The sequence below is a fragment of the Heptranchias perlo genome, chromosome 20 (genome assembly GCF_035084215.1).
Source record: "Heptranchias perlo isolate sHepPer1 chromosome 20, sHepPer1.hap1, whole genome shotgun sequence".
In the NCBI taxonomy this organism is placed as follows: domain Eukaryota; kingdom Metazoa; phylum Chordata; class Chondrichthyes; order Hexanchiformes; family Hexanchidae; genus Heptranchias; species Heptranchias perlo.
Window position 1 is genome coordinate 52,973,912 of NC_090344.1, and position 22,666 is coordinate 52,996,577.

The window sequence follows — 22,666 nt, forward strand, 5'->3', positions numbered from 1 at the left end:
TGGATATAACACTCCTGTATATATTATAATAATACACCATGTATTACTGGGTATAACACTCCTGTATATATTATATAATAACACACCGTGTGTTACTGGGTATAACACTCCTGCATATGTTATATAATAACACACATGTATTACTGGGTATAACACTCCTGTATATATTATATAATAACACACCGTGTGTTACTGGGTATAACACTCCTGCATATGTTATATAATAACACACATGTATTACTGGGTATAACACTCCTGTATATATTATATAATAACATACCGTGTGTTACCTGGTATAACACTCCTGTGTATATTATATAATAATACACCGTGTGTTAGGGGGTATAACACTCCTATATATTTATGTATATTATATAACACACCGTGTGTTACAGCATATATTATATAATAATACACCATGTGTTACGGAGTATCACACTCGTGTATATTACATAATAATATACTGTGTGTTACAGGTTTAACACTCTTGTGTATTTATGTATATTATATAATACACCGTGTGTTACCGGGTATGACACTCCTGTGTGTATATATATTATCATAGAATGGTTACAGCACGGGAGGAGGCCATTCGGCCCGTCGAGTCCGTGAACCAGCCTGTCTATGTCCTCTTGAAGTCTATCACTATCCTCCTCACTGTTAGCTACACTTCCAAGTTCTATGTCATCTCCAAGTTTTGAAATTGTACACCCAAGTCTAAGTCGTTAATTTATATCAAGAAAAAAGGTGGTCCCAGCACTGACCCCTGGGGAACACCACTGTACACCTCCCTCCAGTCCGAAAAACAACCGTTCACCACTACTCTCTGTTTCTTGTCACTGAGCCAATTTCGTATCCATGCTGCCACTGTCCCTTTTATTCCATGGGCTTCAACTTTGATGACAAGCCTATTATGCGGCACTTTATCAAACACCTTTTGGAAGTCCGCATACACCACATCAACCGCATTGCCCTCATCGACCCTCTCTGTTACCTCATCAAAAAACTCAATCAAATTAGTTAAACACTCTTTGCCTTTAACAAATCTGTGCTGGCTTTCCTTTATTAATCCACACCTGTCCAAGTGACTATTAATTTTGTCCTGGATTATCGTTTCTAAAAGTTTCCCCACCACCGAGGTTAAACTGACTGGCCTGTAATTGCTGGGTTTATCCTTACGCCCTTTTTTGAACAAGGGTGTAACATTTGCAATTCTCCAGTCCTCTGGCAACACCCCAATATCTAAGGATGATTGGAAGATAATGGCCAGCACCTCTGCAATTTCCACCGTTCCCTCAGCAACCTAGGATGCATCCCATCCAGACAGATGCAAAGTACTCATTTAGTACTACAGCCATGCCCTCTGCCTCAATGCTTAGGTCTCCTTTTTGGTCCCTAATTGGTCCCACCCCTCATCTTACTACCCGTTTACTGTTTATATACAAACTAAAATAATAGTCCCATTGTTGCTAATCTACAGGTGTCACAGACACAGAGCCACTGTGAGAGCCCTGAAATCCAGATAATAAACATACAGTATATCCCAGCCTTACACCATTCGCTGGGACAGTGCCAGGCCTGTGGATGGGTATTCAGTAATCCATGGACTGGATTCTACCAGAAGAGACTCGAACATGAAGATAATGATCTCATCCCAGAAACCTTACCTTTAACACCCAATCATTTAATGACAAAACGACAAAAGTTCATCCAGCCCTACAGTTCAGCCAATCGTTCACTGACAAATTTAAATGCACCAAGTGATCTTTCTCATTGTCATTTCTCAATCCGACAACAGCATTCCAGAGTTTGAGCCAAATTTTTGTGTATATGGCTCATTCTGTTCTGTATTCATGTCAAGCAGCTCCATTGCCCTCACAAATTGTCTGATGAGATTCTTCACCGTTTTTTTACGCAAGCAAGCCTGCAGTGATGAGAGAAGCAAATCGCATTGCATGCTTTAAAAAATCTGGAATTTGTATCTGTATCTGATACAGGGGCTAATAGGGTTAAATTAAGAGGGCAGGTTGATTAGACTAGGCTTGTATCCCTTTGAATATAGGAGATTAAGGGGTGATCAAATTGAGGTGTTTAAGATGATTAAAGGAGTTGATAGGGTAGATCGAGAGAAACTATTTCTTCTGGTGGGGGATTCCAGAACAAGGGGGGATAACCTTAAAATTAGAGCTAGGCCGTTCAGGGGTGATGTCAGGAAGCACTTCTTCACACAAAGGGGAGTGGAAATCTGGAACACTTTCCCCCAAAAAGCTGTTGGGGCTGGGGGACAATTGAAAATTTCAAAATTGAGATTGATAGATTTTTGTTAGGCAATGGTATTTAGGGTAACGGAACCAAGGTGGATAGATGGAGTTAAGATACAGATCAGCCATGATCTAATTGATTGGTGGAACAGGCTCAGGGGCTGAATGGCGTCCTCCTGTTCCTATGTTCTCCTGGTATCTCATATATGAATGAAAGCTTAGCACAGTGAAAAAACAACCTGCTCAAGAAATGATTCCACAGGACATGGGTGGAGGACGAGGCTAGACGTTGCCATTCACCTCAGGTTCAAACCAGCCCCGGCTGTCCGGGGAGTGTTTGATGGGACAGTGTAGAGGGAGCTTTACTCTGTTTCTAACCCGTGCTGTACCTGCCCTGGGAGTGTTTGATGGGACAGTGTGGAGGGAGCTTTACTCTGTATCTAACCCGTGCTGTACCTGCCCTGGGAGTGTTTGATGGGACAGTGTAGAAGAAGCTTTATTCTGTATCTAACCTGTGCTGTACCTGCCCTGGGAATGTTTGATGGAACAGCGTAAAAGAGGCTTTACTCTGTATCTAATCCTTGCTGTACCTGTCCTGGGAGTGTTTGATGGGACAGTATGGAGGGAGCTTTACTCTGTATCTAACCTGTGCTGTACTTTCCCTGGGAGTGTTTGATGGGACAGTGTAGAAGAAGCTTTACTCGATATCTAACCCATGCTGTATCAGAGGACCAGATAATCTGTATTAGTGATGTTGGTTGAGGGATCAATATTGGCCAAGTCACCTTATACAAAAGATGGCACCTCTGGCAGCATATCAGTCCCTCAGTATTGCATTGAAGTATTAGCCTAGATTATGTGCTCATGTACCTGGAATTGGGCTTGAACCTACGACCTTAAGACTGCGAGAGTGCTACCACTAAGCCAAGACTGAGACCTTTAAAATTCATGCCTCTTTCTTTTGCAGATGGTTCTACAAGTAAAATTATATTATGTGTCGAAAAAATAGTTTTCATTATTAAGTTATATTAGGATATTAATTATTCAACGATTTTGTCTTTTTATTCTTCCAGGACATTTGTAAATGCGAAATTCAGACAAATTCCTGAACGTGCCTTTTCCCACCTTCCAACTCTACAATTCCTGTAAGTACATATGACAGAATGGGGAAATCTTTGTTTTTTACTTCACGCACACCCGAATTTTGCCTTTCTGGATCACATACAAAATATTAAATGTCCCCATTTATCTGTACATACCACAAGCTGGGAATACTAACTGTTCTTGGTGTTCTGAATTGGGATTTGTCACATCAATGAAGCAACAATTCTAAGAACAGCCCTTTCCAAATCTCCAGTCCTCAAAATCCAAACCGTGAAAAGCAGCAAGTAAATCGGATTGATTTGCCTGGGCCAGATTGGCAGGGCTCTGGACTGTGCGTAGCCCTAAACCACACGTTGGACACCCTTGGTGTAAGGGATCTGGAAATTACTCAGGATCTGGGGCTTTGGTCGAGCTGGACAAACAATAAACCAGACAATGTGTGAGTACCTGCCCGTCAGCATTCTACTCCATAGTTCAGAACATTGTGCATTTATGACCTTGGATGATTAACAATTGAAAAACAGGAGGGAATTTCTGAATCAATGAACTTGTAAATACATGTAGTGACTTGTCTCCAGGAACACAAAGGATGGTAGAAGTTTGGAACTCTCTTCCGCAAACAGCAATTGATACTAGCTCAATTGCTAATTTTAAATCTGAGATAAATAGCTTTTTGCCAACCAAAGGCATTAGGGGAAATGGGCCAAAGGCAGGTATATGGAGTTAGATCACAGATCAGCCATGATCTTATCAAATGGCGGAGTGGGCTCGAGGGGCTGAATGGCCTATTCCTGTTCCTATGTTCCTATGAACCCTGCTGGCCTAGATAGTACCCATCAACACCTAGATATGTTGTGACGTGTTTTTCCCACAAAGACAGAGGAACTCGTCTCTTTAGCTACCTGGAGTCACCTTTTCAATTTCACAAAGTTTTGGTCAATCTAAAGATTCTTATGGAAAAGCTGTAATATTTTGATGGTTTAAACGTCATGGTTTGAGCAAGAAGAGCTTTGTTTCTATCTCAGAAGGCTGGTGTGTTTGAAGCTTAGGAGGAAAAAGAGGAAAGTTTAGAGATGAATTGACTATAGTACTATTGCTAAAACATTCCTCGACATCAACCATAGAAAATCAGCTCAAATTCCACCAATCCCTTCCTCACATCAACCATCTGTGTGTCCTCTCTTCAGACAGTGAATCTTGTGCCAATTTGTGTGAGCAGGTTTTTTCTGTGGGTTCATGCTCACAAGGAACTATACTGAGACTGTCCAAACTCATTTTACAGCCAGCAGACAGAAGATTTGTGAATTGAATTCTGCCCAAAGTCAAAATGACACTCTATAGGCGCCTCAGTGTCTACATTATGGATAGGGCAAGTGTTTGCCACAGCTAGATTTGTCAGTAATTGCAAGGCACTTGCAGGGGAAATGGCTGAAACTGGAAGTTGTAGGGTATCTTCTTAGAGTCCCCATCAGTTTTTCCCCTCACCAGCAATGGTGTGAAAAGTGAAGGAAGGTTCCAGTTAGTCATTGTACAGACAGCAGTGCTGTTTAAAATTGAAGGTTCAATGAAAATGCTGGGAAGTGGAGATCTTGCCAACTGTATGAGCAGCTGTTCTCGTAATCAACCTCCTTCACTCTTCAACGGGACGAGGGAGGCAGAATGCTGGCCAGTAAAATCATATCTATCTCTGCTAATTACAATGAAAGTGGCAGTGAGTAGAGAAACTGACGAGGAAAGTTGCACGATATGGTGAAAACCAGAAGACCTTGCACAGAAGGTTGTTTCACAACAAATCTCTTAACTTCCCAGTCATTCAATATAATTAAGGTAAGGCTATGGAATTCAACATTAGATTTTTGCTGATGGTCATAAATTGCTGTTATAGTAGATGACGTTATCAGAAGTACTCAGCTGGTTACTTCAGTAGATCAATGCCAGATATCTATTATCTTACATTTGCTTTTTCTTGAATCTTTAGTGAAAATGGAGCTCCCCGGGTTGGTAAAGTGCAATGGTGGGAGTCACAACCTGCCATGTAAAATACTTACTTGTTTCCCTTTTTACTTTCTCTCTCCTCTCTCATTTTTCTAGCTTGTTTTTGTTACCTTATTTGTCTCTCTCCCATTATCTCTGCAGATTGCAAAAGAGTCACTATCATTGCTTACCCATACTGCTCATCAAGAGTGAGGCTACTCCATCACCTAGAATGATTAGGGAGCAATTTGACTATCATGAAGGAACTTAAGTAAATGCCCAGTTTCATGGAGGCACAGTTCACCCCTTTGCGGGAGTGAAACTCCTGTAATAACAATGGTAATAGAGCCTTTTCACTCTCACTGAGCGACGTGGATAAGCTGTGCCTCCATTCATATGCAATTGATTCCTTCTCAACCTTACAGTAGCATACTGCACCGGTCTTAGATATCCGGCCACATTAAAATATGACTACACTTAATGAACTGCTAATAGTTATGGCTGAATAAAGGTATAATAGGATCCTGCTCAAAATGAACAGTCTCTCTCTCACTATCGATAACCTTAAAAAAAACTTTATTCTATTTAATTTTAACATCTCTTTGGCTGGGACCATTTTTTACAGAAAGAGAAACTTGGATTTATGCAGCAGCTTATTACATCTCTGGGAAACGTCTGAAAGTGATTCACATACCCTGAATTACAATGAGCGCAATGACTGCTGTTATGTAGGGAAAGACAGCCTGCATTTTGTTCACAGTAAGAATCTTAGAGCCGAAGTTCAGAGTGCCTGCCACAGTCGGTTTGGGGTCCTGGCAAAGAATGAGTTAGAGTAAGAGATGGTGTGATCAATCCTGATTTCAACACAGTAAGGATGCAGGAAGGAGGAAGAAAGTGTGTAATTAGAGCTTAGGAGGAAGAAGAGTGTAAACTAGGCAGCACTGATCACAGTAATGTCAATCAGTACCAACGACATAGGTAGAAAGAGGAATGAGGTCCTGCAGGAAGATTTTAAGGAGTTAGGAAAGAGAATAAGAAGCAGGACCTCAAAGGTAGTAATCTCCGGATTACTCCCAGTGCCACGCGATAGTGAGTATAGAAATAAGAGTAAACAATTTTACAACACCAAGTTATAGTCCAGCAATTTTATTTTAAATTCACAAGCTTTCGGAGGCTTCCTCCTTCCTCAGGTGAACGATGTGAAAATGAAAACCTCAAAATAAGAGGATAGAGCAGATGAATGCGTGGCTGGAGAGATGGTGCAGGAGGGAGGGCTTTAGATTCGTGGGGCACTGGGAATGGTTCTGGGGGAGGTGTACAAGCCAGATGGGTTGTACCTCAACAGGGCCGGGACCAATATCCTTGTGGGGAGGTTTGCTAGTGCTGTTGGGGAGGGTTTAAACTAGCTTGGGGGATGGGAACCTGAGTGTAGATTCAGATGGGACAGAATCAGAACTGGAGAAAGAAGGCAGAAAATTAGTAAGTGTCTTAGGAAGACAGAGGAAACAAAGGTTAGAAAATAAACAGCAAGGGGGTTTGGCAGTGCTTAATGGTATTTACCTCAATGCAAGGAGTATAGTGAATAAGGCAGATGAGCTGAGGGCACAGATAGACACGTGGCAGTACGATATCTTAGCTATTACAGAAACAATGCTTAAAGAGGGGCAGGAATGACAGCTCAACGTTCCTGGTTACAGGGTTTTCAGATGAGATAGAGAAGGGGATAAAAAAGAAAGGGGGGTGGCAATTTTGGTTAAAGAAACAATTGCAGCTGTGAGGAGGATGATATGTTAGAAGGGTCATCAAATGAGGCCATATGGGTTGAACTAAGGAACAAAAAAGGGGCAGTCACATTACAGGGAGTGTACTATAGACCCCCAAACAGCCAGAGGGAGATAGAAGAGCAAATATGTAGGCAAATTTCTGAGAAGTGCAAAAACAGTAGGGCAGTAATAGTAGGGGATTTCAACTACCCTAATATTAACTGGGACACAAACAGTGTGAATGATATAGAGGGCGCAGAAATCTTCAATTGCATTCAGGTGAACTTTTTTAGCCAGTACGTAGCAAGCCCAACAAGAGAGGGGGCAGTTCTGGATTTAGTTTTAGGAAATGAGGCTGGGCAGGTGGAAGGAGTGTCAGTGGGAGAGCATTTTGGTGGTAGCGATCATAATTCAGTTAGTTTTAGCATAGATATGGAAAAGGACAAAGATAGAACAGGAGTTAAAGTTCTCAATTGAGGAAAGGCCAATTTTACTAAGCTAAAAAGTGGACTAGAAACAGCGACTTGAAGGTAAATCGGTGTCAGAGCAGTGGGAGGCATTCAAAGGGGGAGATTCAAGGCGTGCAGAGTAAACATGTTCCCACAAAGAAAAAGGGTGGGGCTGCCAAATCTGGAGCCCCCCGGATGACAAGGAGCATTCAGGGTAAGATAAGGCGATAAAGGAAAGCTGATGTTAGACACCGAGAACTCAATACTACAGAAAGCCTAGAGGAGTATAGAAAGTGCAGGGGTGAAATTAAAAAGGAAAATAGGAAAGCAAAGAGAAGGCATGAAAAGATATTGGCAAGTAAAATTAAGGAACTCCCAAAGATGTTTTATAAATACATTAAGAGCAAGGGGATAACTAAGGGAAGAGTAGGGCCTATTAGAGACCAAAAAGGTAACCTGTGTGTGGAGGCGGAAGATGTAGGTATGGGTCTTAATGAATACTTTGCGTCTGTCTTCACAAAAGAGAGGGACGATGCAGACATTGTAGTTAAGGAGGAGGAGTGTGAAATATTGGATGGGATAAACATAGTGAGAGAGGAAGTATTAAGGAGATTAGCATCTTTGAAAGTAGATAAATCACCAGGCCCAGATGAAATGTATCCCAGGCTGTTAAAAGAAGCAAGGGAGGAAATAGCAGAGGCTCTGACCATCATTTTCCAATCCTCACTGGATACAGGCGTGGTTCCAGAGGATTGGAGGACTGCTAACATTGTACCATTGTTTAAAAAGGGAGGGAAGGATAGACCGAGTAATTACAGGCCAGTCAGTCTAACCTCGGTGGTGGGCAAATTATTGGAATCAATTCTGAGGGACAGGATAAACCGTCACTTAGAAAGGCACGGAGTAATCAAGGATAGTCAGCTTGGATTTGTTAAGGGGAGGTCGTGTCTGACAAACTTGAATTTTTTGAGAAGGTAACAAGGAGGGTCGATGAGGGTAGTGCATTTGATGTAGTTTAAATGGATTTTAGCAAGGCTTTTAACAAGGTCCCACATGGCAGACTGGGAAAAAAAATGTACAAGCCTGTGGGATCCAAGGGAGAGTGGCAAGTTGGATCCAAAATTGGCTCAGTGGCAGGAAGCAAAGGGTAATGATCAATGGTGTTTTTGTGACTGAAAGGCTGTTTCCAGTGGGGTTCCACAGGACTCAGTACTAGGTCCCTTGCTTTTTGTGATATATATTAATGATTTCGGCTTAAATGTAGGGGGCATGATTAAGAAGTTTGCAGATGATACTAAAAATTGGCCATGTGGTTGATAGTGAGAAGCAAAACTGTAGACTGCAGGAAGATATCAATGGACTGGTCAGGTGGGCAGAAAAGTGGCAAATGGAATTCAATCTGGAGAAGTGTGAGATAATGCATTTGGGGAGGGCAAACAAGGCACGGGAATACACAATAAATGGGAGGATACTGAGAGGTGTAGAGGAAGTGAGGGACCTTGGAGTGCATGACCACAGATCCCTGAAGGTAGCAGATCAGGTAGATAAGGTGTTTCAGAAGGCATATGGAATGCTTTCCTTTATTAGCCGAGGCACAGGATATAAGAGCAGGGATGTTATGCTGGAACTGTATAAAACACTGGTTAGGCCACAACTTGAGTACTGCGTCCAGTTCTGGTCACCACATTACAGGAAGGATGTGATTGCACTAGAGAGGGTGCAGAGGAGATTTACAAGGATGTTGCCAGGACTGGAGAATTTTAGCTATGATGACATTGGATAGGCTGGGGTTATTCTCTTTGGAACAGAGGAGGCTGAGGGGTGATTTAATTGAGATGTACAAAATTATGAGGGGCCGAGATAGAGCGGATAGGAAGGACCTATTTCCCTTAGCAGAGAGGTCAATAACCAGGGGGATTAGATTTAAAGTGATTGGTAGAAGGATTAGAGGGGAGTTGAGGAGAAATTTTTTCACCCAGAGGGTGGTGGGGGTCTGGAACTCACTGCCTGAAAGGGTGGGAGAGGCAGAAACCCTCAACTCATTTAAAAAATACCTGGCTGTGCACCTGAAGTGCCGTAACCTACAGGGCTACAGACCAAGTGCTGGAAAGTGGGATTAGGCTGGGGGGCTCATTTTCAGCCGACGTGGACACGATGGGCCGAATGGCTGCCTTCTGTGCAGTAAATTTTCTATGATTCTATGACAACAGAGAAACAAGTAGGGTTGTGATAGAGAAAGGAAAAAACTGCATTTAGAGGTGAGAGAAGGTATTGATCAGATCACATGTTATCAGGCCCAGCAGTTTGAAGCAGACAAATTAACGTGGAGAAATTACCACAAGACTCTGGATTGAAGATTTTTTTCTAATTTCTCTCCCACAGCTTGCTGAACTCAAACACCTTCACCCTGATTGGAAATGATGCATTCAATGGTTTATCTCACCTCCAGTACCTGTAAGTATGTGCTGTATTTCTCAGTGACTTTTCTCGCCTTTAATGATAAATGTGTTTGTGCTGAATTCTTGCTTTCTTTTTGTGTTCACAGTTTCATAGAGAATAACGACATCCAGTCACTCTCCAAATACACCTTCCGAGGGCTCAAGTCTCTGAACCATCTGTAAGTCTTTCCAAAATCAATGATGAGCTTACCCAAGGCTTAGAAAATAAAGAAGGGTCAATAATGAAGAAGGGTTGTGTTATTATAGCTGCACCTCACTTGGGACCATTAGTTACTGCTTGTCTCCCTCCTGTGCGGAATGGACTAACTACCTATCGGGTACAATCTCACAGGTCCTGCTAGCCCTCCTGTTGCTCACACAAATGGCCTTTCCTTATGTGTCAACCTAGACAGTTAGTGGCGGCACGCAATTCGACGAAGCCTGATCACAGCCAAGTCTGATCCCACCCTCACCCAATGTCCACAATGCATTTTCCAGCAGGGATCAGTGCTGAAAGTTGGGAAACCCCTTCCCTGACCTAGGGTTGCTGAGACTGATTGTTGTACGTTAACTGCTCCCCTGACCCCAGGTGGAATCAGTTAACAGAGCACAACGTTTTCTGGAAGTACGCAAAGCAACATGTGTGTCATCGATTGCACTGTGAACCTTGGGGAAGCTGGTAATCCTGTGAAAGTGGATGACCCCTGAGGGGCAAGAACTCCACTTGCCAAAAGAAACAGCCATGGACAACGAAAGAGGTAAGGGACAGTATAAGACATAAGGAAAGGGCATACAAAAAGGCAAAAAATGGCACAGATCCTGGCGAATGGGAAAGATACAAAGATCAACAAAGGGTCACAAAACAGATAGTAAGAGCTACAAAAAGAGAGTATGAAAAGAAACTCGCAAGGGATATCAAAACCAATACGAAGAACTTTTATCGTTATATTAGGAAAAAGAGGGTGGTCAGGAGCAGTGTTGGCCCCTTAAAAACTGAAAGTGGGGGTACAGTAGCATAGTGGTTATGTTACTGGATGAGTAATCCAGAGGCCCGGATTAATAATCCGGAGTCATGAGTTCAAATCCTGCCACGGCAGCTGGGGAATTTAAATTCAATTAATTAAATTCAATTAATTAAAAATAAAAATCTGGAATTAAAATACCAGGATCAGTAATGGTGACCATGAAACTACTGGATTGTCGTAAAAACCCATCTGGTTCACTAATGTCCTTTAGGGAAGGAAACCTGCTGTCTTTACCCGGTCTGGCCTATATGTGACTCCAGACCCACAGCAATGTGGTTGATTCTTAATTGCCCTCTGAAATGGCCTAACAAGCCACTGAGTTGTAAAATCTTGCTAAAAAAAAGTCATAATAAGAATAAAACCGGACGGACCACCCGGCATCAGAGACGACAAAGGCAAACCAAACCCAGTCGACCCTGCAAAGTCCTTCTCACTAACATCTGGGGACTTGTGCCAAAATTGGGAGAGCTGTCCCACAGACTAGTCAAGCAACAGCCTGACATAGCCATTCTCACAGAATCATACCTTTCAGCCAACGTCCCAGACTCTTCTATCACCATCCCTGGGTATGTCCTGTCCCAACAGCAGGACAGACCCACCAGAGGTGGCCGTACAGTGATATACAGTCAGGAGGGAGTGGCCCTGGGAGTCCTCAACATTGACTCTGAACCCCATGAAATCTCATGGCATCAGGTCAAACATGGGCAAGGAAACCTCCTGCTGATTACCACCTACCGTCCTCCCTCAGCTGATGAATCAGTCCTCTTCCATGTTCAACAGCACTTGGAGGAAGCACTGAGGGTAGCAAGGGCACAGAATGTACTCTGGGTGGGGGACTTCAATGTCCATCACCAAGAGTGGCTCGGTAGCACCACTACTGACCGACCTAGCCGAGTCCTGAAGGACATAGCTGCCAGACTGGGCCTGCAGCAGGTGGTGAGCGAACCAACACGAGGGAAAAACTTACTTGACCTCGTCCTCACCAATCCACCTGTCGCAAATGCATCTGTCCATGACAGTATCGGTAGGAGTGACCACCGCACAGTCCTCATGGAGACGAAGTCCCGTCTTCGCACTGAGGACACCATCCAACATGTTGCGTGGCACTACCACCGTGCTAAATGGGATAGATTCAGAACAGATCCAGCAGCTCAAAACTGGGCATCCAAGAGGCGCTGTGGGCCATCAGCAGCAGCAGAATTGCATTCCAGCACAATCTGTAACCTCATGGCCCGGCATATTCCTCACTCTACCATTACCAACAAACCGTGGGATCAACCCTGGTTCAATGAGGAGTATAGAAGAGCATGCCAGGAGCAGCACCAGGCGTACCTAAAAGTGAGGTCCCAACCTGGTGAAGCTACAACTCAGGACTACATGCATGTTAAACAGTGGAAGCAACATGCTATAGACAGAGCGAAGCGATTCCACAACCAACGGATCAAATCAAAGCTCTGCAGTCCTGCCACATCCAGTCGTGAATTAAACAACCAACGGGAGGAGGAGGCTCTGCAAACATCCCCATCCTCAATGATGGCGGTGTCCAGCATGTGAGTGCAAAAGACAAGGCTGAAGTGTTTGCAACCATCTTCAGCCAGAAGTGCCGAGTGGATGATCCATCTCAGCCTCCTCCCGATATCCCCACCATCACAGATGCCAGTATTCAGCCAATTCGATTCACTCCACGTGATATCAAGAAACGGCTGAGTGCACTGGATACAGCAAAGGCTTTGGGCCCCGACAACATCCCGGCTGTTGTGCTGAAGACTTGTGTTCCAGAACTAGCTGCGCCTCTAGCCAAACTGTTCCAGTACAGCTACAGCACTGGCATCTACCCAACAATGTGGAAAATTGCCCAGGAATGTCCTGTCCACAAAAAGCAGGACAAATCCAATCCGGCCAATTACCACCCCATCAGTCCACTTTCAATCATCAGCAAAGTGATGGAAGGTGTCGTCGACAGTGCAATCAAGCGGCACTTACTCACTAATAACCTGCTCACCGATGCTCAGTTTGGGTTCCGCCAGGACCACTCGGCTCCAGACCTCATTACAGCCTTGGTCCAAACATGAACAAAAGAGCTGAATTCCAGAGGTGAGGTGAGAGTGACTGCCCTTGACATCAAGGCAGCATTTGACTGAGTGTGGCACCAAGGAGCCCAAGTAAAATTGAAGTCAATGTAAATCAGGGGGAAAACTCTCCAGTGACTGGAGTCATACCTGGCACAAAGGAAGATGGTAGTGGTTGTTGGAGGCCAATCTTCTCAGCCCCAGGACATTGCTGCAGGAGTTCCTCAGGGCAGTGTCCGAGGCCCAACCATCTTCAGCTGCTTCATCAATGACCTTCCCTCCATCATAAGATCAGAAATGGGCATGCTCGCTGATGATTGCACAGTGTTCAGTTCCATTCGCAACCCCTCAAATAATGAAGCAGTCCGAGCCCGCATGCAGCAAGACCTGGACAACATCCAGGCTTGGGCTGATAAGTGGCAAGTAACATTCACACCAGACAAGTGCCAGGCAATGACCATCTCCAACAAGAGAGTGTCTAACCACCTCCCCTTGACATTCAATGGCATTACCATCGCCGAATCCCCCACCATCAACATCGTAGGTGTCACCATTAACCAGAAACTTCACAGTACTTATATGGCTGGTCCAGTTGCTACAAGAGCAGGTCAGAGGCCGGGTATTCTGCGGCGACTGACTCACCTCCTGACTCGCCAAAGCCTTTCCACCATCTCCAAGGCACAAGTCAGGAGTGTGATGGAATACTCTCCACTTGCCTGGTTGAGTGCAGCTCCAACAACACTCAAGAAGCTCGACACTATCCAGGACAAAGCAGCCCGCTTGATTGGCACCCCATCTACCACCCTAAACATTCACTCCCTTCACCCCCGGTGCACAGTGGCTGCAGTGCGTACCATCCACAGGATGCACTGCAGCAACTCGCCAAGGCTTCTTCGACAGCACCTCCCAAACACGTGACCTCTACCACCTAGAAGGACCAGAGCAGCAGGTACATGGGAACAACACCACCTGCACGTTCCCCTCCAAGTCACACACCATCCTGACTTGGAAATATATCACCCTTCCTTCATCGTTGCTGGGTCAAAATCCTGGAACTCCCTTCCTAACAGCACTGTGGGAGAACCATCACCACACGGACTGTCGCGGTTCAAGAAGGCAGCTCACCACCACCTTCTCAAGGGCAATTAGGGATGGGCAATAAATGCCGGCCTCGCCAGCAATGCCCACCTCCCATCAACAAAAATAAAATAATTGTCATTGACAATGGGGAAATGGCAGACATGTTGAATAATTACTTTGCGTCAGTATTTACAGTGCAAAAGGAGGATAGCATGCCGGAAATCCCAAGAAAACTAATATTGAATTGGGGACAGGGACTCAATAAAATTAACATAATTAAAACAACAGTAATGAAGAAAATAATAGCACGAAAGAGTGACAAATCCCCAGGACCAGATGGTTTCCATCCCAGGGTTTTAAAGGAAGTAGGTGAGCACATTGCAGAGGCCCTAACTATAATCTTTCAAAGTTCTCTAGATTCAAGAACTGTCCCTCTGGATTGGAAAATTGCACATGTCACTCTGCTTTTTAAGAAAGGAGAGAGAGGGAAACCAGGGAATTATAGACCAGTTAGCCTAACATCTGTTGTGGGGAAAATGCTGGAGTCTATAATTAAGGACAGGGTGACTGAACACCTCGAGAATTTTCAGTTAATCAGAGAGAGCCAGCATGGATTTGTGAAAGGTAGGTCGTGCCTGACAAACCTGATTGAATTTTTTGAAGAGGTGACGAAGGTAGTGGACAGGGGAATGTCAATGGATGTTATTTATATGGATTTCCAGAAGGCATTTGATAAAGTCCCACCACACGGACTGCAGCGGTTCAAGAAGGCGGCTCACCACCACCTTCTCGAGGGCAATTAGGGATGGGCAATAAATGCTGGCCTCGCCAGCGACGCCCACATCCCGTGAACGAATAAAAAAAAAAGAAGCCCATGGAATTGAGGGAAAAGTACGGACTTGGTTAGGAAGTTGGCTGAGCGAAAGGCGACAGAGAGTAGGGATAATGGGTAAGTATTCACATTGGCAGGATGTGATTAGTGGAGTCCTGCAGGGATCTGTCTTGGGGCCTCAATTATTCACAATATTTCTTAACGACTTAGATGAAGGCATAGAAAGTTTCATATCTAAGTTTGCCGATGACACAAAGATTGGTCATGATGTGGAGATGCCGGTGATGGACTGGGGTGGACAAATGTAAGGAATCTTCCAACACCGGGTTATAGTCCAACAAATTTATTTTAAAATCACAAGCTTTCGGAGATTATCCCCTGATTATCTCCTGTCATTCACCTGACGAAGGGGATAATCTCCGAAAGCTTGTGATTTTAAAATAAATTTGTTGGACTATAACCTGGTGTTGTAAGATTCCTTACAAAGATTGGTGGCATTGTAAGCAGTGTAGATGAAAACATAAAATTACAAAGGGATATTGATAGATTAGATGAATGGGCAAAACTGTGGCAAATGGAATTCAATGCAGACAAATGTGAGGTCATCCACTTTGGATCAAAAAAGGATAGAACAGGGTACTTTCTAAAAGATAAAAAGTTAAAAACAGTGGATGTCCAAAGGGACTTAGGGGTTCAGGTCCATAGATCATTGAAGTGTCATGAACAGGTACAGAAAATAATCAATAAGGCTAATGGAATGCTGGCCTTTATATCTAGAGGACTGGAGTACAAGGGGGCAGAAGTTATGCTGCAGCTATACAAAACCCTGGTTAGACCGCACCCGGAGTACTGTGAGCAGTTCTGGGCACTGCACCTTCGGAAGGACATATTGGCCTTGGAGGGAGTGCAGCATAGGTTTACTAGAATGTTAACCGGACTTCAAGGGTTAAGTTACGAGGAGAGATTATACAAATTGGGGTTGTATTCTCTGGAGTTTAGAAGGTTAAGGGGTGATCTGATCGAAGCTTATAAGATATTAAGGGGAACGGATAGGGTGGATAGAGAGAAACTATTTCCGCTGGTTGGGGATTCTAGGAGTAGGGGGCACAGTCTAAAAATTAGAGCCAGACCTTTCAGGAGTGAGATTAGAAAACATTTCTACACACAAAGGGTGGTAGAAGTTTGGAACTCTCTTCCGCAAACGGCAATTGATACTAGCTCAATTGCTAAATTTAAATCTGATATAGATAGCTTTTTGGCAACCAATGGTATTCAGGGACATGGGCCAAAGGCAGGTATATGGAGTTCGATCACAGATCAGCCATGACCTTATCAAATGGCGGAGCAGGCACGAGGGGCTGAATGGCCTACTCCTGTTCCTATGTTCCTATGACTCTGTCTCACTGCTGCATGACTATGATGTCGAAGGTGATTAACTCATCTGCTCTCCTGCAGGAGGAGACCATTCAGCCACTCGAGCCTGTTCAGCCATTCAGTTTGATCGTGGCTGATCTGTACCTCAACTCCATTTACCCGCCTTTGCTCCATATCCCTTGATTTTTTAAAATTCGTTCATGGGATGTGGGCGTCGCTGGCGAGGCCGGCATTTATTGCCCATCCCTAATTGCCCTTGAGAAGGTGGTGGTGAGCCGCCTTCTTGAACCGCTGTAGTCCGTGTGGTGAAGGTTCTCCCACAGTGCTGTTAGGAAGGGAGTTCTAGGATTTTGACCCAGCGACGATGAAGGAACGGCGATATATTTCCAAGTCGGGATGGTGTGTGACTTGGAGGGGAACGTGCAGGTGGTGTTGTTCCCATGTGCCTCCTGTTATTATCCTTCTAGGTGGTAGAGGTCGTTGGTTTGGGAGGTGCTGTCGAAGAAGCCTTGGCGAGTTGCTGCAGTGCATCCTGTGGATGGTACACACTGCAGCCACTGTGCGACGATGGTGAAGGGAGTGAATGTTTCGGGTGGTGGATGGGGTGCCAATCAAGCGGGCTGCTTTATCCTGGATGTTGTCGAGCTTCTTGAGTGTTGTTGGAGCTGCACTCATCCAGGCAAGTGGAGAGTATTCCATCACACTCCTGACTTGTGCCTTGTAGATGGTAGGAAGGCTTTGGGGAGTCAGGAGGTGAGTCACTCGCCGCAAAATACCCAGCCTCTGACCTACTCTTGTAGCCACAGTATTTATATGGCTGGTCCAGTTAGGTTTCTGGTCAATGGTGACCCCCAGGATGTTGATGGTGGGGGATTCGGCGTTGGTAATGCCATTGAATGTCAAGGGGAGGTGGTTAGACTCTCTCTTGTTGGAGATGGTCATTGCCGGCACTTGTCTGGTGCGAATGTTACTTGCCACTTATCAGCCCAAGCCTGGATGCTGTCCAGGTCTTGCTGCATGCGGGCTCGGACTGCTTCATTATTTGAGGGGTTGCAAATGGAACTGAACACTGCAATCATCAGCAAACATCCCCATTTCTGACCTTACGATGGAGGGAAGGTCATTGATGAAGCAGCTGAAGATGGTTGGGCCTGGGACACTGCCTTGAGGAACTCCTGCAGCAACGTCCGGGGGCTGAGATGATTGGCCTCCAACAACCACTACCATCTTCCTTTGCGCTGGGTATGACTCCGGCCACTGGAGAGTTTTCCCCCTGATTCCCATTGACTTTAATTTTACTGGGGCTCCTTCGTGCCAAACTCGGTCAAATGCTGCCTTGATATCAAGGGCAGTCTCTCTCATCTCTGGAATTCAGCTCTTTTGTCCATGTTTGGAACCAAGGCTGTAATGAGGACTGGAGCCTGGTGGTCCTGGCGGAACCCAAACTGAGCATTGGTGAGCAGGTTATTGGTGAGTAAGTGCCGCTTGATAGCACTGTCGACGACACCTTCCATCACTTTGAGAGTAGACTGATGGGGCAGTAAATGGCCGGATTGGATTTGTCCTGCTTTTTGTGGACAGGACATACCTGGGCAATTTTCCACATTGTCTGGTAGATGCCAGTGTTGTAGCTGTACTGGAACAGCTTGGCTAGAGGCGCAGCTAGCTCTGGAGCACAAGTCTTCAACACTACAGCCGGGATGCTATCGGGGCCCCTGGCCTTTGCTGTATCCAGTGCACTCAGTCGTTTCTTGATATCACGTGGAGTGAATCAAATTGGCTGAATACTGGCTTCTGTGATGGTGGGGATATCGGGAGGAGGCTGAGATGGATCATCCACTCGGCACTTCTGGTTGAAGATGGTTGCAAACGCTTCAGCCTTGTCTTTTGCACTCATGTGCTGGACTCCGCCATCATTGAGGATGGGGATGTTTGCAGAGCCTCCTCCTCCCGTTAGTTGTTTAATTGTCCACCACCATTCACGACTGGATGTGGCAACTGCAGAGCTTTCATCTGATCCGTTGGTTGTGGAATCGCTTCGCTCTGTCTGTAGCATGTTGCTTCCAATGTTTAGCATGCAGTCCTGAGTTGTAGCTTCACCAGGTTGGCACCTCATTTTTAGGTGCGCCTTGTGCTGCTCCTGGCATGCTCTTCTACACTCCTCATTGAACCAGGGTTGATCCCCTGGCTTGTTGGTAATGGTAGAGTGAGGAATATGCCGGGCCATGAGGTTACAGATTGTGCTGGAATGCAATTCTGCTGCTGCTGATGGCCCACAGCGTCTCATGGATGCCCAGTTTTGAGCTGCTGGATCTGATCTGAATCTATCCCATTTAGCACGGTGGTAGTGCCACACAACATGTTGGATGGTGTCCTCAGTGCGAAGACGGGACTTCATCTCCACGAGGACTGTGCGGTGGTCATTCCTACCAATACTGTCGTGGACAGATGCATTTGCGACAGGTAGATTGGTGAGGACGAGGTCAAGTAAGTTTTTCCCTCGTGTTGGTTCGCTCACCACCTGCCGCAGGCCCAATCTGGCAGCTATGTCCTTCAGGACTCGGCCAGCTCGGTCAGTAGTGGTGCTACCGAGCCACTCTTGGTGATGGACATTGAAGTCCCCCACCCAGAGTACATTCTGTGCCCTTGCTACCCTCAGTGCTTCCTCCAAGTGGTGTTCAACATGGAGGAGGACTGATTCATCAGCAGGAGGTTTTCTTGCCCATGTTTGACCTGATGCCATGAGATTTCAAGGGGTCCAGAGTCAATGTTGAGGACTCCCAGGGCCACTGTATATCACTCCACCGCTGGTGGGTCTGTCCTGGCCGGTGGGACAGGACATCCCCAGGGATGGTGATGGAAGAGTCTGGGACATTGGCTGAAAGGTATGATTCTGTGAGTATGGCTGTGTCAGGCTGTTGCTTGACTCGTCTATGGGACAGCTCTCCCAATTTTGGCATAAGTCCCCAGATGTTAGTGAGGAGGACTTTGCAGGGTCAACTGGGCTTGGTTTGCCTTTGTCGTGTCCGATGCCAGCTGGTCCGTCCGGTTTTATTCTCATTTTGACTTTTTTTAAGCGAGAATTTTACAACTCAGTGGCTTGCTCGGCCATTTCAGAGGGCAGTTAAGAATCAACCACATTACAGTTGGTCTGGAGTCACATATCGGCCAGAATAGATAAGGACGGCAGGTTTCCTTCCCTCAAGGACATTCGTGAATCAGATGGGTTTTTTTGACAATCCAGTCGTTTCATGGCCACCGTTATTGATACTAGTATTTTAATTCTAGATTTTATTTAATTAATTGAATTTAAATTCCCCAGCTGCCGTGGCGGGATTTGAACTCATAACTCGCAGATTGTTAGTCTCGGCCTCTGGATTACTGGTCCAGTAACATAACCACTATGCTACCGTACCCTTGATACCCTGATCTAACAAAAATCTTAACTATCTCAGTCTTCAAAGCTCCAACTGACCCCCAGTCTCAGCTTTTTGGGGGAGAGAGTTCCAGATTTGCACTACCCTTTGTGTGAAGAAGTGCTTCCTGACATCACACCTGAACGGCCTAGCTCTAATTTTAAGGTTGTGCCCCCTTTTTCTGAACTCCCCCCACCAGAGGAAATAGTTTCTCTCTTTCTACCCTATCAAATCCTTTAATCATTATTGAATCATAGAAAGGTTACAGCACGGATGGAGGCCATTCGGCCCGTCGAGTCACTCCCCCCGCCCTTTCCCTGTAGCCCTGCAATTTTTTTCCCTTCAAGTACTTATCCAGTTCCCTCTTGAAAGCCATGATTGAATCTGCCTCCACCACCCCCTCGGGCAGTGCATTCCAGATCCTAACCACTCACTGCGTAAAAAAGTTTTGCCTCATGTCACCTTTGGTTCTTTTGCCAATCACCTTAAATCTATGTCCTCTGGTTCTTGACCCTTCCACCAATTTGAACAGTTTCTCTCTATCTACTCTGTCTGGACCCTTCATGATTTTGAATACCTCTATCAAATCTCCTCTCAACCTTCTCTGCTCTAAGGAGAACAACCCCAGCTTCTCCAGTCTATCCATGTAACTAAAGTCCTTCCTCCCTGGAATCATTCTAGTAAATCTCTTTTGCACTCTCTCTAAGGCCTTCACATCCTTCTGAAAATTATTTTAAACACCTCAATTAAATCACCCCTTAATTTTCTGTACTCAAGGGAATCCAAACCAAGTTTATGTAACCTGTCCTCGTAATTTAACCTTCAGCCCTGGTATCATTCTAGTGAATCTGCGCTGCACCCCCTCCAAGGCCAATATATCCTTCCTGAGGTGCGGTACCCAGAAATGAACGCAGTATCTCCAGATGGGGTCTAACCAGAGCTCAGTACAGCTATACCTTCCACCCCTTTGCATTTCAGCCCCCTTGAGATAAAGGCCAACATTCCATTCGCCTTTTAAATTACTTGTGTCCCTGTTCCTCAGTGATCTGTGTACATGGACCCCAAAATCCATTTGCTCCTTCACGGCTCCTATCTCACCATTCAGAATATATTCCAATTTGACCTTCTTGGATACAAAGTGGATGACCTTTGACTTCCCCACATTGAACTCCATCTGCCACAGTTTTGCCCACTCACTTAATCTGGCAGTGGTTTGATCCTGTCACAAGCAGTAGGAAGCATGTATGGGTGTCTGTAAGCAAAAGTCACCAAAAAAATAATTTCCTGGCCGCAGAAATTACTCTTCAAACTGTGCAGACCCCTGAGGGTGAGGAAATCCTATCCTCTTCTGCCTCGGCAGCTCCTCATAAACATCAGTCTAAAACCAGGGCCCTCCCAGCTGCTGTATCACTGGCCCTATTTACACTTACACAAAGGAGGTGATTCAGGACTCAACCAGCAGATCACAGCAAGGGGCAGACACTCAAAGGAATTCTGGACAAGTGTTCTAGTCTGCAGGAAACTGCTTCTGCCCAATTTCCGAGCCTGAAAACATTTCCTGCACCATTTCTGCACGAATAATGCACTGAAGCCAGCGAGGAAATTCACTCTGTCTGTTTCTCTCCATCTATCCCAAAAGAAAAGTCTGCTTTTGTGGTGTTGGATCAGGATAAGTGTTGCCCAGGACACCAAGAGAACTCCCTGCCCTTGTTCGAATAGTGCCTTGGGACCTTTTAAATCCATCTGAACAGATGGCAGGGTCTCCGTTTAACATCTCATTCAAAATACAGCACCACCGACCATACAACACTCCCTCAGTACTGTACCTCTGACCAAACAACACTCCCTCAGTACTGTACCTCTGACCAAACAACACTCCCTCAGTACAGCACCTCTGACCAAACAACACTCCCTCAGTACTGTACCTCTGACCAAACAACACTCCCTCAGTACTGTACCTCTGACCAAACAACACTCCCTCAGTACTGTACCTCTGACCAAACAACACTCCCTCAGTACTGTACCTCTGACCAAACAACACTCCCTCAGTACTGTACCTCTGACCAAACAACACTCCCTCAGTACTGTACCTCTGACCAAACAACACTCCCTCAGTACTGTACCTCTGACCAAACAACACTCCCTCAGTACTGTACCTCTGACCAAACAACACTCCCTCAGTACTGTACCTCTGACCAAACAACACTCCCTCAGTACTGTACCTCTGACCAAACAACACTCCCTCAGTACTGTACCTCTGACCAAACAACACTCCCTCAGTACTGTACCTCTGACCAAACAACACTCCCTCAGTACTGTACCTCTGACCAAACAACACTCCCTCAGTACTGTACCTCTGACCAAACAACACTCCCTCAGTACTGTACCTCTGACCAAACAACACTCCCTCAGTACTGTACCTCTGACCAAACAACACTCCCTCAGTACTGTACCTCTGACCAAACAACACTCCCTCAGTACTGTACCTCTGACCAAACAACACTCCCTCAGTACTGTACCTCTGACCAAACAACACTCCCTCAGTACTGTACCTCTGACCAAACAACACTCCCTCAGTACAGCACCTCTGACCAAACAACACTCCCTCAGTACTGTACCTCTGACCAAACAACACTCCCTCAGTACTGTACCTCTGACCAAACAACACATCCTCAGTACTGTACCTCTGACCAAACAACACTCCCTCAGTACAGCACCTCTGACCAAACAACACTCCCTCAGTACTGTACCTCTGACCAAACAACACTCCCTCAGTACAGCACCTCTGACCAAACAACACTCCCTCAGTACAGCACCTCTGACCAAACAACACTCCCTCAGTACTGTACCTCTGACCAAACAACACTCCCTCAGTACTGTA

At 45.4% G+C, this 22,666-nt stretch overlaps 1 protein-coding gene across 1 annotated transcript in view; it reads left to right on the plus strand.

Annotated features, from left to right (window-relative positions):
* The window catches only part of lgi3 (leucine-rich repeat LGI family, member 3), a 74,761-nt gene that overhangs the window by 11,494 nt on the left and 40,601 nt on the right, over positions 1–22,666 (plus strand). Inside the window, exons 3-5 of the mRNA XM_068001401.1 lie at positions 3,335–3,406; positions 9,934–10,005; positions 10,097–10,168. Of these exons, the coding sequence (XP_067857502.1) occupies positions 3,335–3,406; positions 9,934–10,005; positions 10,097–10,168 (216 nt within the window). The remainder of the gene's footprint in view (positions 1–3,334; positions 3,407–9,933; positions 10,006–10,096; positions 10,169–22,666) is intronic.